Source organism: Staurois parvus, unplaced genomic scaffold (genome assembly GCF_062004578.1).
Source record: "Staurois parvus isolate SC_StPar_1 unplaced genomic scaffold, SC_StPar_1.0 ptg000048l, whole genome shotgun sequence".
NCBI classification, from domain to species: domain Eukaryota; kingdom Metazoa; phylum Chordata; class Amphibia; order Anura; family Ranidae; genus Staurois; species Staurois parvus.
Genome location: NW_028317844.1, coordinates 4,420,191 through 4,440,193, shown reverse-complemented (window position 1 = coordinate 4,440,193; position 20,003 = coordinate 4,420,191). Strand labels below are relative to the sequence as shown.

The 20,003-nt window shown below is 41.7% G+C and overlaps 1 protein-coding gene across 3 annotated transcripts in view; it reads left to right on the top strand.

Annotated features, from left to right (window-relative positions):
• Nucleotides 1-20,003, top strand: part of ARMC2 (armadillo repeat containing 2) — a 267,447-nt gene that overhangs the window by 157,348 nt on the left and 90,096 nt on the right. For all 3 annotated transcript variants that reach the window (XM_089664810.1, XM_089664796.1, XM_089664802.1), the window contains one exon: nt 13,309-13,379. In XM_089664810.1, coding sequence (XP_089520936.1) covers nt 13,309-13,379 — 71 coding nt within the window. The remainder of the gene's footprint in view (nt 1-13,308; nt 13,380-20,003) is intronic.

Below are 20,003 nucleotides of genomic sequence, written 5' to 3'. Positions count from 1 at the left end.
GCCTGCAGTCAGTACCTTGGTGTTTGTTTCCCATGAGCCCCTGTACCTGGTATCCTGTGTTCCTGCCTATCTGATTTGTTGCTGACTCTGCATTGCTCCTGACCCTGCTGACCGTCTCCTGTTTAACCCCTGGCTTGCCTGACCATCCTTCTGCCTGATCCTCTGTACCGCGCTGCCCGTGAGTTACTGAACCCGGCTTGTGACCCTGACCATTCTCTGCCTGCTCCTCCGGCACCTCGCTGCCCGCACGTTGCTGACCTGGCCTGCCTGACTACGCCTTACGCTACCCAGACGATACATCCATCCCGCACGGATCTGTCCCTGTTACCAGGTATGCCAACCTCTTCACGTCAAGCTCCTTTCCCCGCACACCTCTGACGACGCTCTCTACCATTGCCGGATGTACTCAGGGGTCGCGACCTGGTCTCAGTCTGCTCCAAGTCCATCCCCACCATCAGGGGCCCTGGTGAATAAGCAGATTGGGACTTAGACCCTGCGCCCTGAGGAACCCCGTGCTGTGGGCTGCTAGAGACGCCTCCAGGCGGTGCTTAACAGTGCCAAACGGCCTGCCTGACCATTCCACCTTTCCAGCCCTGACCACGCCTGTGTTCCCACACATTTCTGGTCATACCTGGATCCCTGACAATAGAGGAAATTGAATGATTTAGATGATTAAAGTGGTTGTAAAGGCTCAAGTTTTTTTTTTACCTTCGTGCATTCTGTTCATGAGGATAAAAAACATTCTGTGTGCAGCATCTTCTCCAGCCCCCTAATACTTACCTGAGTCCCAACGCTATCCATTGATATGCATGGCTCTGTGTGTGAATGGACACAGATCAGCAGCTAAGGAGTAGAGAGGGGCCAGGAGCGCCAGCAGAGGACCCAAGAAGTGGAGGATCGGGGCTGCTCTGTGCAAAACCACTGCATAGAGCAGGTTAGTATAACATTCGTTATTTTTTTAAAAATTGCCTTTAATATCACTTTAAAGCGGAGCTCCACCCAAAAGGGCAAGTTCCGCTTTAAGCCTTTGTCCCCTGCTCCCCTTTAAAGATTGGCACCTTTGGGGAGCGGGTACCCGAATTTGACAGGTACCCGCTCCCACTTCCGATGCGATCGCCTAGGCAAGAAGCGGAAGTTGTCCTCCTACCCTCCCTCCCCGTAGTCTTCTGGGACACGTGACAGGTCCCAGAAGACTAGGTGGCCATTCACAAAGCGCAGCGCTTCTCGTGGATGAGCAGTGGGCACCCGGCTGTGAAGCCACAAACTGTCTCAGCTGGCTGCCCACACTGAAGATGCTGGCGCCAGGGAAAGAAGACGGCTCGTGAGGACAGCACTGGACCGAGGGACAGGTAAGTGTCTTTATTTTAAAAGTCAGCAGCTACAGTTTTTATAGCTGCTGACTTTTATTTTTTTTTCCAGGTGGAACTCTGCTTTAGGTTACTGTTATTTTAAAAGTATTTCAAGTGACATTAATATACAGAAAGCATAGTTAAAAATATGCAGAAAAAATTATCTAGAGAGAAGTGAGGTCACACCCATAATAGTCATTTTTATTTGGATAGCTGGGAGAGCTTTTACTCAGGTCTGGGAAAGAGGTGTGAAAATGTTACGTCATGAAAATTGAATTAGACTCCAGGTTTTAAGGCTTAAGAAAAATTAGAAACTATGAAAACAAAATGTGCATTATAGCATAGCTTCTTGCCATGGTCGTTATTAATAGACATATCTGCCAGCATCAGGTGAAATCAAGACAGGGTGCTAATATACTAAATAACATTAGTGAAGTTATAACCGTTTAGTAGTTTTAACATTAGGGGGATTTTGTATGGTATTATTTCCTGGTCTTAACTTTATCAACTGAAAATAAACTGTTAAGTATGCTCTTTATAACTCCGTTGGCAATACAGACCTCTAGTGGCAAGAGTCATTACGATTTCCCTTGAAAAATTATCTGTACTAAGAAATAATAATCTATTAATGTTTAACACATAATATAATTAGAGAGATCTTTATTACTTATTGTTCAGATTGGTAGGCCTACAGTCCCAGCTAGTTTTGACAGAACTAGTTACTATTAAAAAAGTTGTATTGTAAAGCAACTGGCACATCTATCCTAAGAACTGAACAATTAAGAACATGACAACAGCACTGGTCTTATAAGGTTTGTGATACCAGTAGATTTGGGTTTTAAAAAATAAATTTACCTGCATAACGTTTTTGTTACCTATAACATATCTGCTGTGTGCTTAATTTTTAAAGTGTATCTAAAAGCATAACCTCTGTCAGGTTTTTATGGTGGCTTGCATCACTGCTAGGGAGATTCTCTCTCTCTCTCTCTCTCTCCCTCCCCCACGTTTGTCCTGGTGACCACTGTCCCTGGGACTGAAAGTGAGGGAAAGCAGGAAAAGAAGGAAAATCTATCTAACCGGAATACTGGTTCTTGTCACAACTGTCTTAAGAGGGGATTTACCTCACTTTGAAGTGATTTTCTCTTACTTCCTATTGTGTTTGTAGTAATAAAAGTGAGTAAAAATCTCTTTTACAAAGCACCCAGAAAAAGAACTGATGGGTTTTAATAATTTCCTACTCTATCCAAAATGAAAAAAAAAAAAAGTTATGACTTGTGACATACTTTACTTTTGTTTAACGTTTTTCCTAACCCACTGTGACATACCCACTTTTGCATATTGTGCTGGGTGCAGTGGGTGATTTATTGATACACAAAGCCTTTATGTCAGCAGACAAAATGGCTGCTGAAATCACCTTAACTACTTCCCGTCCACCCGCAATGTACTGCGGATGGGCAGTACCTGCAGGCAAAGTGCCCCCCTGCTGACCCCAACTGTCTTTCATTGTAGGAGGTGTATGTCAGCAGATCTCGGCCAGTGATTTTGGCCAGGACTCTGCCGATCTCCTACAGCGAATGAAGCTGTGCCGGTATTTGATTGCCCCCTGCCAGTGCCATTAGTAAAGTGACAGTGTACAGTATTTTTCACTGATCACTGTATTAGTGCCACTAGCAACGTCAGATAGCGTCAGGGTCATTTAGCGTCCCTCTCAGCTAGGGTCAGCTAGCTTTAGATTGCCCGTACACTATCGCACTCACGCTATAGGTCGCTGATCACCGTCATTATTAGTATAGTTTTGTACGGATCAATATATTCATAAAACTATACCACTGCCCCCTAGTATTAGTGTCCCCAAAAACGCAGTGTTAGCAGGATCATCCCCGTTTGCTGCCAGCACTAGCGTTTAACCCCCACCCCTAACAAGAAATGCAATGTCAGTATAATTTCTGATCACTGTCACCTGTAATACATTGCACACAAAACCCAGTGTTCACAGAATCAGGCCTGATCTCTGTTAGCACTTGCTGGTAAATTTTGTTGTAGCCGTTCAAGCAGTCCCTGACAGCCAGGTGCTCTTTTTCCCATGAGTCGCACTACGTACCTGTAAATTTAGAGTCAAAAATGTCCAACGAAAGGTACACTAGTGAAGAGGCCTACAGGATTCTGAACATCTCAGGTGAGAGCGAAGGGGAAGACTCCCTGACACAATCAGCCTCAGAATACGAACCTGTAGACAGCAACGGCACCCTGACAGGTAGCTTGGACGATGGAAAAGAGGTCCCTGTTAAGATCAGGCGTACCCGACCCCATGAAGCTGAAGTGCTAGGATCGCATGACTTGTCTCATATGCAGCAGAGTGCCAGTACTAGTGCTGCACTACCTTTTGGTGAACTGGCGAGCACCAGCGGCGTAGTATATTCTGCTCTTTTTTTGTATCAGCACTGCAGTATCACTTGGTGACGTGGTGAGTCCTATAAGTGCAGTACAAGCTGGTACGGTGGTGAGCACAAGTAGTGTCATTCAGCCACCAAGAATTTGCACACAGGGCCGTAGAGCCCCCAGTGTCCTTTCAGATGTGCTTGCAAATCCTGATTGGCAGCACACAGATTCTGCAGCACACATACTTCCCCCATTCACTGCCCAACCTGGAATTCAGGTGGAAACAGCAATTTAACTACTCCCCTTGATTTTATGGAGCTGTTTTTCACAGAAGATTTGTACAATTTGATTGTGGGCCAAAGAAATGTATATGCTCAACAATATATCGCTGCAAACCCAAAGTCAAACCTTGCCAGACCATTCGCATGGAAACCATTTACAGTTTCTTAATTTAAAACTTTTTTGGGCCTAACCTTCAACATGGGCATTACAAAAAAGAATGAGTTGCGGTCATATTGGTCCACAGACCCGATTCATCATATGCCCGTGTTCTCTGCTGCCATGACCAGGCATAGATATGAGACGATAATGTGCTTCATGCATTTCAGTGATAATACACTCTGTCATCCTCAGGGTGACCCTGAACATGACAGGCTCTACGAAATTCGGCCCCTCGTAAACCACCTCACTGAGAAATTTGCAGATGTGTATACGCCCCAGCAAAACATGTGCGTGGATGAGTCCCTTGTTCACTTTACTGGCCACCTTGCATTCAAACAGTACATCCCCAGCAAGCGTGCCAGATATGAGGTCAAATTGTATAAGTTCTGTGAGAGGGTTTATGAGGGAAGAGATAGCGAAGTACAGCCCGCCGACTGCCCAGACTACATGGGGAGTAGTGGCAAGAGAGTTTGGGACTTGGTGTTGTGTTTGTTCCGTAACGGGTACCACTTATACGTGGACAATTTGTATATAAGCTTGCCACTATTTAGACATTTCTACAATCTTTGAATTGGCTCATGTGGCACCGTGCGACCTAATCACCGGGGCTTCCCCCAACGGCTTGTAAATACCCGACGTAGGGGGGGGAAAGCCTGCTTGAGGAATGATGAATTGTTCGCAGTGAAGTGGAAGGACAAACGGGATGTTTTTGTCCTGTCTTCCATTCACGCACACGCGACAGTCCAAATTAACACGGTATCTGGCATTGTTGAGAAACCCCTCTGTGTACACGACTATAACCTTAACATGGGAGGGGTGGACTTCAACGACCAAATGATGAATCCTTACCTAGTTTCCCAGAAAGCTCAACACTGATACAAAAAGGTGTCTATTTATTTATTTCAATTGGCTATATATAATGCTTTTGTAATTTACAAAGCAACTGGACGAAGTGGATCCTCCCTAAAATTCCAGGAAGAGATCATCACGGCCCTTTTGTATTCAGAAGGTGCTGTGGCCCAATCCTCAAATCCAGATGCAGTTAGCCAGCTACATGACAGGCATTTTCTGGATGTCCTCTCTGGTACCACAACCCAAAGGTCACCCCCAAAGAAGATGTTGTGTCTGTAGCAGACACGTAATAAGACACGACACCCACTTTTTTTGTCCCTCCTGTCCCGGGCACGTATTTACACAGGGTCTTGAAAGATGTTAGGTAGTCAGGAAACTGGCTATTGCATTTTGAGAAACCCTACAATCTGTTATAAAAAGTAAAAGTTTAAAAATAAAAATGAACAAAAAACCCCCCAAAAAATAAAAAGTTCAAGTCCCAAAAAAAAGGAAAAAAAGGAAAAAAATTTAAAAACCAAAAATAGTTATAGTTTTATTGTTGTTGTTACTGTTCTACTGTTACGATTTTACTGTGTATTGTTACTGTTTTATTGTTACCCATTGCTATTTTCTTTGCAGGAATGTCATTCAGCTGCAGCATCGAACTGTTTATTCTGACAGCAACAGGAACTTGCTCTCAGAATATACATAAGTCAGTGTGGGCAGCGCTGTTGGATGAGATTTTTCATCCGTAGTTAAAAAAAAAAAAAAAAAAAGAGCATACATGCCGAAGCATGGGGGCCTGGGATGGTCAGTGGGTGGATGGTGCCTATGATTCGGCATATATATTTTATAATATTTTTTGGCACATTTCATGTGTGCCCGCCATTAGAAATGGGTGGATGCAGGGAGGTATATTCTAAAGGTGGGCATGCCACAAAATGTATGGCAGAGATTTCTTCTCTTTTTTTCATTCAGCCTACAGGCTGCGTAACAAAAAAAGAACATAGCATATACACCCAACAAGGACCAACGATGTACTGGTACATCACTGGACTTGAGTGGTTATACCAGGATAATGCCTGCAGCTGCAGGCATCATCCTGGTATCGCTTTTTTCAGCCGGTGATAGGCTTTCATTTAAAAGCAATCATAGTGGCTAATTAGCTGCAGGATTGCCTTTACAAGCAGCGAGAGAAGATGTCCCCGCTGCCTTCCATGGCCTTCTCGGGCAGTCCCGTGCCATTGGGGGAACCTGAGAATGCAGCCAGTGTTTCTGCCAGCTGACCATAGAGCTGATTGGAGACCAGAATGGTGCCAAACATCTCTATAGCCTAAGAAATCAGAAGCTTCGAGCATTTCATCACTTCAGTTTCGCAGGATATAAACAGTGGCATTTGTAAATTGGGAAAGCATCTGATCACAACGATCTTGGTTTGATTAGATAATGTAAGGGCAGAGGAGATATCTAGAGTCTGATAGACCCCAGATTTCTCAGTAAAGAATATATGACAATGCCCATTGAAGTTATAGGCGATATTTGCTTTCCCAGTGATCGCATTAAAAGTGATTAAAAAAACAAAATCAAAGGGACAGTGTAAAAATAATTTAAAAAATCAAATTAACTTAAAAAAACAAAAAAGCACCCTCTCCCCCCCCTCGCGTGCGAGTGTTGACCCTGTGCCAGTATGTAAACAGCGGTCGCACCATGCATGTGAGGTATCGCCATGAACGTCAGGGGCAGTAATTATAGCACTAGACCTCTTGTAAATGTAAAATGGTATGTTGTAAAGGCTTTTAAAACGTTGCTTTAAATTATATTAAAAATGTATGCAGTTTGTCACCATTGCACGGGGCATGTGCAGTTTTAAAGCAGGTCATGTTTGGTATCTATTTAATCGGCATACCATCATCTTTTATATTTTACCAAATAATTGGCCAATATATTGTGTTTTTGTGCATTAAAAGTAAAAAAAAGTGTATTATTTTCAAACAATTTGCATTTGAAAAATCTCTGCGTGAGTACTATGTGACAAAAAATTGCAGCACCCACCAAAAAATATATATAATGTTTGGGGGTTCAAAGTGATTTCCTAGCAAAAAATACAGATTTTTTTTTTTTCATGTGAACAAAAACTTCCCACTCCCAAAAATGACCCCTTTTTGGAAAGTAGAACCCCAAACTATTTGCTGAGAGGCATACTAAGTCAATAGAAGAATTTATTTTTTTACCATAAGTTTTTGGAAAATGACCAAAAATATATTTTTTTTACACAAAATTGTCACTTAAATGATTTATTGATCACACATGCCATGGGTATATGTGGAATTACTTCCCCAAAATACATTCTGCTACTTCTCCCAAGTTTGAGAGACTTTGTCAGTCTAGCCACGTACAGGACCCCAAAATCCAATAAGCACCTTCATGCTTTTAAAGGGCTTTATTTCCCCATTACACTTCCTGACTACCTATCACAGTTTCGGAGGCCCTGAAATGCCAGGATAGCACCAAACCCCCCAAATGACCCCTTTTTTGAAAGTAGACACCCCAAGGAATTTGATAAGAAGCATGGTGAGTATTTTGCAGATCTCGTTTGTTGCCATAAGTTTTTGGAAAATGAAGAAAGAAAACAAAAATACATTTTTTATTTTCTTTTTTTATATTTCAAAACCTTGTGAGATAAAATGAGATCTGCAAATTACTCACCATGCCACTTTTTAAATTCCTTTGAGTGTCTACTTTCCAAAAAGGGGTCATTTGGGGGGGGTTGGTGCTATCCTGGCATTTCAGGGCCTCCAAAACTGTGATAGGTAGGTAGTGAGGAAGTAAAATGAGGAAGATACGCAGAGTCAGGCTTTCAAAGTGGTCGTTGGATTTCAGGCTCCTGTATGTGGCTAGGCTCCCAAAACGACTCACACATATGGTATTCCCATACTCGTTAGTAGAAGTAGTAGAATGTATTTTGGGGTGTAATTCCACATATATCCATGGCTTGTGTGAGCAATATATCATTTAATTGACAACTTTATATAAAAAAAACGTTTTTGTCATATTCCAAAGACTTGTGGAAAAAAAAATCTTCCATGGATTCAAAATGCTTCTCAACATATAGCTTAGGGTGTCTGCTTTCCGAAAAGGGGTCATTTTGGGGTATTTGTACTGTCCTGGTATTTTAGCACCTCAAGAAACATGATAGGCAGTCAGAAAGTAAAAGCTGTGTAAATTCCATTATCTATACCATAGTTTGTAGACGCTATAACTTTCACACAAAGCAATCAATTTACACTTATTGGATTTTTGTTTTTACCAAAAACATGTAACAGAATAAATTTTGGCTTAAATTTATGATGAAATTAAATTTTTTTTGGGCAAGTGGTTAATTGTAACTGCAGCTCAGGTATGGTAAGCACTGCAGAAGTCATAAACCTCAGGAGATACTTGCATGCATTTGGTGATAGGATCTCTGTTGAAGGGGAGAGCTAGAAGTTAAATTGTATGATCCTTGCTTTAAACACAGTGTGCCCAAAGGTTTCAGCCACATTACCCACAATAAAGTGGTCCTGGAACAGCATTTTTCTTTGAGAGTAGTACTTTAGCCCTTTTTAATTTTTTTCTATCTGTTCATTGCAGCTAAATCGGCAACTGTTTTCTTTATGTTAAAGTGGAACTATACCCTTATATCCTATCTGTGTTTTAATGAAAAAAATTTTTTTTGGTCCAACTGTCCAATGGTCCAACTGGGGGAACCTGGCATGTATATTGCATGTATCCACCACACCCCCTTTCTGCTTTTTGTAACAGGAAATATTGTTTTGAGTGGGCGTGTTCTGTTTGTGCTTCCTTTTCCTAAAGCACTTGTTCAGTGCGAAAGCATTTATGGCATATATCCTCACAGCATTTGGCCTACAAGCTCACAAACCACTTGTTATGGGGATGCCAGCCCACATCCATTGCCAGAATAGCTGATATTTACAGATTTTTAGCTATCCACAAATCATTTTGATCTGGATCAGATCTCAGCTCATGGAATGTTCACCAATCGTTGGAACCCTTTCTGCTCTGTTATTTCACTTGCCTACCAGGCACTTATACCCCGTTATTTACCAGGCCAATTTTCAGCTTTCAGCGCTGCCGCACTTTGATTGACAATTGCGCGGTCATGCAACATTGTACCCATATGAAATTTTGATCATTTTTTTCTCACAAATAGAGCTTTCTTTTGGTGGTATTTAATTGCCACTGGGCGCTTTACTTTTTGCGCTATAAATAAATAAATTGAAAAAAATTTGAAAAAAAAAAAAGTTTCTTTATTTCTATTATAAAATTTTTCAAACAGGTAATTTTTCTCCTTCACTGATGTGCGTTGATGAGGCAGCACTGATGGGCACTGATAGGCGGCACTGATGGGCACTGATAGGCAGCACTAAAGGGCACTGATAGGCAGCACTAATGAAGTGTCACGGATAGGCGGCACTAATATGCAGCACTGATAGGCGGCACTGATAGGTGACACTGATGATGGGTACTGATAGATGGCATTGACTGGCATCACTGCTGGGCACTGACTGGTGGCACTGACTGGCAGCACTGCTGGGCTGCACTGGTGGGTGGGCACAGGTGGGTGGGCACAGGTGGGTGGCACTGGTGGGCACAGGTGGGTGGGCACAGGTGGGTGGCACTGCTGGGCACAGGTAGGTGGCACTTCTGGGCACAGGTGTGTGACACTGCAGAGTGGCACAGGTGGGTGCACTGCTGGGCACAGGTGGGTGCACTGCTGGGCACAGGTGGGTGATCTGCTGGGCACAGGTGGGCGGAGCTAGTGGGCGCACTGCTGGGCACAGGTGGGCGAAACTTGTGGGTGGCACTGCTGGGCACCGATCATCAGGGCACTGATCATCAGTGCCCTGATGATCAGTGCCGATCCTCGCTCTGACAACTGCCGGTTCTCGGCAGTACTTTCCTCACGATCTGACAGCGTGAGGAAAGTGCAGCCGAGAACCGGCACTTGCATTTCCCTGTGATCAGCGTGTCATTGGACACCGCTGATCACGTGGTAAAAGGCCACTGTGATTGGCCTTTTACCACATCACGTGATCAGCTGTGTCCGTAGGACACAGCGATCACGGAGATCGCCGGGTGCGCGCCCCCTGGGGCACGAAGGAGAGCGCGTTCTGGGAGGACGTCATATGACGTCCACCCAGAACTGGCCGGCCGCAGTGCAGCCGTCATTCGGCTATCTGCGGTCGGCAACTAGTTAAAGAGTAAGGAAAATACCTTCTAGGTATAGCAGAGATTGTGACTCGATCCATGAAATGCAGCGCTTGGTTATTGTAACATAAGGGCAGAGAGACAATCCACCAGTATAAGCCACTCTGACTGAAGAGCTCAAAAGCATCTGGACAGGGTTGTCTTAGAACAGGGGTGGGCAAACTTTTTGACTTGAGGGCCGCAATGGGTTCATATATTGGACCCGGGGGCCGGACCAAGAGTAGATGAATGATGTGTATGTGTCATCCATAGTAAGTATAGTAATATTCCCCCATAGTAAGCATAGTAATTCATCCCCCATATAGTAATTCATCCCCCATATAGTAATTCATCCCCCATATAGTAATTCATCGCCCATAGTAATTCATCCCCCATATAGTAATTCATCCCCCATATAGTAATTCATCCCCCATATAGTAATTCATCCCCCATATAGTAATTCATCCCCCATATAGTAATTCATCTCCCATAGTAATTCATCCCCCATATAGTAATTCATCCCCCATAGTAATTCATCCCCCATATAGTAATTCATCCCCCATATAGTAATTCATCTCCCATAGTAATTCATCCCCCATATAGTAATTCATCCCCCATATAGTAATTCATCCCCCATATAGTAATTCATCCCCCATATAGTAATTCATCCCCCATATAGTAATTCATCCCCCATAGTAATTCATCCCCCATATAGTAATTCATCCCCCCTAGTAATTCATCCCCCCTATAGTAATTCATCCCCCCTATAGTAATTCATCCCCCCTATAGTAATTCATTCCCCATAGTAAGTCCCCAAGTCCCCCCTGTGTCAATTCACTTACCTTTGCTCCGCGCTTTCCTCTCGCCGTGTTCCCGCGCCGTTCCGGTCTTCAGGGCGGACTGTGAGAGGAGCCTCGCTCCCCTCACGTTCCTCACGCTGCCCTGCCTACACACATTCTGACAGCTGATGTTTGCCACGCTCCGCGGGCCGGATTAAAAGGTCCGCCGGTCTTAGAAGCTGAACAAAAGAGCGAGGGAGCGAAGGAAGGTTGAGTATGTGCTCCTGAGGGATCATGGATTAAAGAATAAGTTCACCTTTAAAAAAATAAATAAATAAATGCACATTTTTTTGCAGGTAAAATAATGTGTATTTGCTATTTTTTTTAATTGATAGCCTGTAAAGCATTACACCAGCAATAAGCAAATCACCGTGGTAGTTCATTGGGAGCTACACCCTGACAGCCAAAAAGTCTGTTGGAACTTGTAGTTTTTCAACTTACAGAATACTGTGAATGAGTGACGCAGGCAGGCAGAGCCCTGCATGGCCACTTTTTTTTATAATTGTTACAGCTAACGGGGAGGGGAAAGATCCCCTGCTAGCTGTTAAAACAGGGAATGGGGGGGGGGGGGGAGCTAGGACACTCCTTTCATAACATAGTACACCCTGAATATGGGTGTAACATGTAATATATTACAAAAGGTGAACTTATCCTTTAAAGTTAACCTGTTGCTTTGCCTTGTGTTAACTTTAAGAAGCATAAAGCAAAAGTGTTTCTTTACCTCCATTTTTCATCTGAGATCAATTTACTTCATTAGTTCAAATTCAAAGGTTTACCATGCATTTCCCACAGAGTAAAATGATAAAATCTTTGTACTTGCCTATTTTATAAAGGAGGTAAATGAATTGCGAATAAATTCATGAAGTTTTAAGCCATGTCAATGCTGCCATTCATTAACAATACAATTACTAAAATAAACACAACACAATTACTTCTGCAAGTTCCAGAAAAAATGCTGACAGGTCTTTTATGTTGATCCAAATTGAGATAAAGCTTGCCTTTTTCTTTGCTTTTTTCAAACTAATAAATGCCTTAAAGCCTACAGTATTTCCACTTTTGCAGTCAAATGTGAAAAAACCGAACTATTTTTCAAAAATATATCTTGCCTTTTAGAAGTCTTTCAAGAAAAGGTGTCATGGCTGACTGCAAGTTTTTTTGAACAATGTCAAAGTGCATTTGTCCTAAAACCAGCCATAGATGGATCAAATCTTGGCCAGTTCAGAAGGAACCTGCCCAGATTTGATCCATCTATGGGCAGGCTGGTTGTATTAAAGTCGATCCATCAATCAACTTCAATACAACCAACTTGTCTGATTTTTTTCATGCAATCACGGATGGCTGCTATAGCCGCCAGAAGTGATTATTATTATTATCATAAAGTATTTATATAGCACCAACAGTTTGCTCAGCGCTGTACATTATAATGGGAGACAGTACACAAGACATCATTGTGTTTTGCCAACAAGGAAGACTCCAGGCAGCAGAACACAATAGCACTGCGGGAGGGATTCCCTCACAAACACTGTGTTGATAGGTGAATCAAGCAGTTTTCTTTCATTGCCCCACAGGTGGAAAATTGCATAGTTTATGGTCTGCTTTAGTCTGTCCTCATTAGCATACAATGCAAGAAGCCCATCCTCTACACAGACAAAAATTCCCAGCCCACTTACATGCAACAAAACTAAACTAACCCTGTTTTACAGTTCACATTACAAACAAGGGGTTTGGTCACACACATTTGCAATTATATGTGTAAGCTGCAGTGGCTTGGTCAAGGCACCCCAGTGTACTGCAGTCCTAACACTATAATTTTGAGAATCTCTGAAATTGGAGCACAAATGGCAGTGGATAGATTAGGGGCAGCCTCTAAACCTTCAGCCCCTTGTTAGGACAGGAAGTGTTCAGGTCTAGTTACAAATGACAATGATCTGCCTATCAATACAGACAGGATTAATTATGGCAAACACAGCTGCCCAGCCCCCTGGAAAACAGATAACCAAGTAGGATTTTTCTTGCTGGATAATCCAGAATAAATCATCTATAAAAGTTAAGTTATGCTTTGTGAATGGGGACATGTAACAGAGTTAAAGTAGATGTTATCCCAATTTGGCTGGAGACGTAGAAATACACAAAAATGCATCAAATCCAATAAAGTTAATTGACATTTATTTTATGTGTATGTTAATCTAAATATGCTTTATCTTTTCTTATTGAATTGAAAGGGGGAACATTGAAAGCATGGGCAGAAGCTTGCAATGCACAACTAAATCTAAGGACACTGAACGACAAGAAGGTACACATGGTTTCCTTTTATATGACCTTTTTTGTGTTTTCATAAAAAAAATAAAAGGTTGGTTGACCCAAGAGTGTTATATATGTAAGTTACAAGTGGAGTCTAGGGAACTGCAACAGCTTTTCTACTTGTATGCTTATCCCAACAGGAGAATTTTCCTGACAAAATGTGTTGCTTTCCTAGCAGGGGGGGTTCCCTCGATTAGCTGTGGGAGACAGGCCCATTGAAAGCAATGGGAGTCTGCTTACATGCGCAGCTAATCGTGGCCATTTCAATGTAATCGCTGATGCAGCGATCACATGCTAGTGATCTGCACTGAGCACAGATTGCCATAGCAGAAAGCTGACCATAATCCAGGTAAGACCTCTCTGTATTGATGAATAATGGGTAGCGTGAGACAAAAGGCATTCTGAGTTTAAAATAATTTGATTCTGCAGAGTTTGACCTTATAGTCCAAACCCAGATTTGCTCCCAGTCTTTCTCTTCCACCTTTTTTCTCTACTCTTTCCCACCTGGCCACTCGCAGCAAATGAATTCCCTGCCCACCCAGCAAGCATGAATATATTTGATTGGATATTGTTAACGCATCTACTTGCAAGGTTAGTCAGGAAGAGAGGAGAGGTATTGTGATCAAATCTGTCAACAGGAGGAAGCAAAATATTTCTGATTACAGTATACGCCAAAAAATAAACTTTTTCTAGTTTAAAGTGATACTAAACCCAGGACCCTGCATTCACTCTATCTGCTCTCCCATTGTACACACAACATGGAAATGCAATTATTTTAGTAAATATAAACTGCTAAATATCTTTTCTCATCAGCAGTTAGAGCAGTCTTATGACTTCAGCAGAGCACTGGTTAAAGCTTGTAGGAGGAGTTTTCTTTCTGCTCTAGGAGGACGTGAAAGTCCTGACCCTCTGTCTGGACAATGCTGATTGGCCTTGTGTTGATCACATGCACTCTCCCAAGAAAAAAAAAAAAAACCTCTCTAGCAATACACACCAAACTGAGCATGTGCATGGTCAATCTGTGTCAGGTGGTCATTTCAACAAGAGTAGGGGCAGAAAAGAAAGGATCAAACAGCCGTTTTACACAGTGCAGAGGATTAACCCTTTAGGTTCCACAGTAAGTATAACAAGCATGCTTTTCTGCATATACAGAATGGTTTTACTGTTGTGGGTTTAGTAACACTTTAAATTGGGTAAAGATTGGAACCCCTTTTGTTTTTCATTGCTATTTGGGACTGTGTTTGAGAGATTTCTCCTTGGTTTTTGCCCCCGAGACAACTGTTTTACCAGACAGGAAGTGAGGGAAAATCTGCAACAGGCAAAAATAAAAAATCCACAACAGTTTTAGCCTTACCTTTATCTCCAAAAAAAAGGGTATTCTTCTGTTGTGTTGTCGTTTGTAGACTTCTCCTCACTACCTGTCTGGTTAAATATTGTCTGTAGCACAGGAAGTAATCTAATGGAACCCCAGGAAACAAGCAGTAAAACCCAACAGATGCTGTATCCCATCCCCACTGTATTCAAAATGAAATCGAGAGAAAAAAAATTTTAAATATTTTTTTTTGAACATGTAATAGCTTCCTCTAAAGGTACTCATATATGTGTGATGGTCGGTCTTTGTGTTTTATCCGTGCAATTTTTTGATTATGTTAGCAATCTCCTGCTTTCAGCCTCAGCCATAGTGGAACCTCTTAGTATCATAATACAATATGATTTGTGCTAGTGGCTTTGCATTTTGGTATTTGAGAATGTTAGGGATTACCCAATCCCTTTAACCCTGTAACAGCAAAGAACAAACTTTGTATTTGTGTGCCTGGATTTTCCTAGGACCACTTGTATGATGTGTCCTTCAAGGAACTAAAGAATGTAGGGAGGATAAGTTCAGTAATGGAAGCACTTCTGCAAAAGCTTTTAGAATAATAAAGAGATTAAGGATTGAGCCCACAGGATTTGGAAAAAATGCAGGGACCTCTTCCTCATAGAGACATAGCTTGTGATGGTGTCCAGCCAGTTAGAGTTATGTGGTGTAAGGACCTGAGCTAAGTGTTCTATCACATACACCAATCAGCCATAACATTATGACCAACCACCATAACCCGTCAAAGCATGGACATTTAGACATAGACTGAAACTATGATGTGGTATCTGGCACCAAGCTGTCAGTAGTGAATCCCTTAAATCCTGTAAATTGCGAGGTTGGGCCGCCATGGATTGGACTTTTTTCCATTACATCCAACAAATTCTTGATTAGATTGAGATCTGGAGAATTTGTTGGCCAAGTCAACCCCTCAAAATCGTTGTGTTCCTTAAACTATCCTAGGCTTAATCAGACCAGGCCACCTTCTTACTTTGCTCTGTTTTCCAGTTCTGATGCTCCCATGTTTATTGTAGGCACATTTGGCTTTAGACATGGGTCAATATGGGCACCCAGACCGGTCTGCAGCTACGTAGCCCCATATGCATGAAACTGCAATGCACTGTGCGTTCTCATACCTGTCGGAACCAGCATTAACGTTTTCAGTGATCTGAGCTACAGTAGTTCTTTTATTGGATCAGACCACATGGGTCAGCCCCCAACATGCATCAGTGAGCCTTGGCTGCACATGACCCCTTCGCAGGTTTTCCTTCCTTGGACCACATTTGGTAGGTCCTGACCACTGCAGACTGGGGTCATCCCACAAGAGCTAGAATTCTGGAGATGAGTTCACCCAGTCATCTAGCTATTACAGTTCTGCCCTTGACAAATTCGCTCAAATCTTTATGCTTGACCGTTTTTTTCTGCTTTTGAAACACCAACTTCAGGGACAGCATGTTCACTTGCTGCATAATATACTCCACCCACTTTCAAATGCCAATGTAATGAAGTAATCAATGTTATTTGCTTTACCTGTCAGTGGTCATAATGTCATGGCTAATCAGTATATATGAGTAAATAATGGGGTAACGTGGGGCCCTGTGGTGGTTACTGAAATAAAAGGTTTGCAACTTGTGTACTGTATGAAGGCACAACTATACAACAAAGACTGAATAGAATACATAGCTCCATCTCTCTTTTTTCTTTTTTTTTTTATATATACCATATAGGACCAGGAAAGCGTGTCCGATACTTTCCTCATGTCCATCGTTGGCATCAACTATTTTTTAAAATAACTGGTCGTTTAAACCCACCTTGAATCTGATATTAAAGCTGAACTCTATTCAAAAATGTTCATCTAAATATATTCTTCAATAGACACAAATGATATAGCTTTTTCGTGCACCAAATGTCTTAACAAATGTAGATATTACCTTGTAAAAGTAGGGGCCGCATCACTATTTTAGTACACATAGGCTGTGGAAAACTGAGATCAGAAAGTCCTCCTCCACTACATGCTGCCTTCAGCGGGGGTGGGAGCACAACAGAAGACCAGTCAACTTGCACAAATAGAGAAAGCAACAATGATTTGTTTTTGTTATCGGAAACTCCGCACAGAGGTACAGGAGTAGTCTTATGCTTTATTACTGCAGATACCTGAAAGAAATACTTGAAGGATACCATGATACAAGCGAGAATACACACAGCTCTTGTATTTAAGCAATATTTGCTACTTACAGTATGAGCATGAATATAAATTGTAAAAAGAGAATTACAGGTTGCGTATATGCATACAATCAGGTCCATAAATATTGGGACATCGACACAATTCTAACATTTTTTGCTCTATACACCACCACAATGGATTTGAAATGAAGCGAACAAGATGTGCTTTAACTGCAGACTGTCAGCTTTAATTTGAGGGTATTTACATCCAAATCAGGTGAACAGTGTGCATATGTGCCTCCCACTTGTTAAGGGACCAAAAGTAATGGGACAATTGGCTTCTCAGCTGTTCCATGGCCAGGTGTGTGTTATTCCCTCATTATCCCAATTACAATGAGCAGATAAAAGGTCCAGAGTTCATTTCAAGTGTGCTATTTGCGTTTGGAATCTGTTGCTGTCAACTGTCAAGATGAGATCCAAAGAGCTGTCACTATCAGTGAAGCAAGCCATCATTAGGATGAAAAAACAAACCCATCAGAGAGATAGCAAAAACATTAGGCGTGGCCAAAACAACTGTTTGGAACATTCTTAAAAAGAAGGAACGCACCGGTGATCTCAGCAACACCAAAAGACCCGGAAGACCACGAAAAACAACTGTGGTGGATGGCCGAAGAATTCTTTCCCTGGTGAAGAAAACACCCTTCACAACAGTTGGCCAGATCAAGAACACTCTCCAGGAGGTAGGTGTATGTGTGTCAAAGTCAACAATCAAGAGAAGACTTCACCAGAGTGAATACAGAGGGTTCACCACAAGATGTAAACCATTGGTGAGCCTCAAAAACAGGAAGGCCAGATTAGAGTTTGCCAAACGACATCTAAAAAAGCCTTCACAGTTCTGGAACAACATCCTATGGACAGATGAGACCAAGATCAACTTGTACCAGAGTGATGGGAAGAGAAGAGTATGGAGAAGGAAAGGAACTGCACATGAACCTAAGCATACCACCTCATCAGTGAAGCATGGTGGTGGTAGTGTCATGGCGTGGGCATGTATGGCTGCCAATGGAACTGGTTCTCTTGTATTTATTGATGATGTGACTGCTGACAAAAGCAGCAGGATGAATTCTGAAGTGTTTCAGGCAATATTATCTGCTCATATTCAGCCAAATGCTTCAGAACTCATTGGACGCCGCTTCACAGTGCAGATGGACAATGACCCAAAGCATACTGCAAAAGCAACCAAAGAGTTTTTTAAGGGAAAGAAGTGGAATGTTATGCAATGGCCAAGTCAATCACCTGACCTGAATCCGATTTGAGCATGCATTTCACTTGCTGAAGACAAAACTGAAGGGAAAATGCCCCAAGAACAAGCAGGAACTGAAGACAGTTGCAGTAGAGGCCGGCAGAGCATCACCAGGGATGAAACCCAGCATCTGGTGATGTCCATGCGCTCCAGACTTCAGGCTGTAATTGATTGCAAAGGATTTGCAACCAAGTATTAAAAAGTGAAAGTTTGATTTATGATTATTATTCTGTCCCATTACTTTTGGTCCCTTAACAAGTGGGAGGCACATATGCAAACTGTTGTAATTCCTACACCGTTCACCTGATTTGGATGTAAATACCCTCAAATTAAAGCTGACAGTCTGTAGTTAAAGCACATCTTATTTGTTTCATTTCAAATCCATTGTGGTGGTGTATAGAGCCCAAAATGTTAGAATTGTGTCGATGTCCCAATATTTATGGACCTGACTGTATATGCAAAACTATAGCATACAGTTTAATATAGATAAGCCATATGTAATGCTTGAGCTTGTTTAGAGATCATTTTTGTTCTATTAAAGTTTTCTATGGTATTAGCAATGCTTAATATATTGTGCAAAACTTTGATGTCCGTGATCACCATTTTGTTTAGTTTTTTTTTCTGGTAGGTTGATCACCACTGTCCTGTTCAGTAAACAAAGCAATGCATTGTATAGAGTTTTCTAACATTAGATAGGTTTGTTTTTTATTCCCAATCTTCCATTCCCATATTTCTAAATATATCATACAATGTGTGCGTGTGTGTATATGTATGTATGTATGTATGTGTGTGTATATATATATATATATATATATATATATATATATATATATATATATATATATATATATATATATATATATATACATATACATATAATTTCCACAAACCTGATTTAGAGATACATGTTTCTATACATATACATTAAGTACTTTGATAAGACAGAAAAGCAGAATGTGTGTTTAAATATTTGTGGAAGAGACTTCAACTTGCTGCAGTGTTGCTAAGGCTCCTGAACCTTGCTGCTAAAAACAGTAGCCAATCAGCAAAGACTGGGTAGTGTTTTTTGTGACCAGTCGAGGGAGTTATGTATGTTGTAAGTACACCACAAAGACCGCAGTAACTCACAATCTTCAGTTCTCATTTTTATTTTTTTTCAAGTTTCCTGTTCATTATCTGAAACCGTAAGTGATAGATGTAAAACCACTTGTCTCAAGATTATTCACATGGTTAGAATAGAGAAACGGCAAAGAAAAAAATAGACAACTTGCTCATAAACGAAAGTATTAATGAGATGTTTGCAATCATTCTTGATATATTTGAAAACTGACCAGATATTAATTAAAGTGTTACTAAACCCAGGAACCTGCATTTACTATATCTGGTCACCCATAGTACACAGAACATGGAAATGCAATTATTTTAGTAAATATAAACTGCTAAATACCTTTTCTCATCAGCAGTCTTGTGATTCCTATCAGTGTTCAGCAGAGCACTGGTTAAAGCTTGTAGAAGGAGTTTTCATTCTCCTCTGACTGTCCTATGAGGCTGCAGGACCCCTGACCCCTTGTCTGGACAGCGCTGATTGGCCCTGGCAAAAAATAGGTATTTGCCCCGGGCCAGTACAAACAATATATGTTGGCATGGTGGACCTAGTTGTAGATACTTCCTATTCAGATCTCAGGGAAGGAACATAGTCCGTGGCAGCTGCCTAGCATTATACAGCTATCTGTGTAGACCTTGCATTTGCAAGCATCTACTTCCTTGCACCTCTACAATGTTGTGTAGCCAAA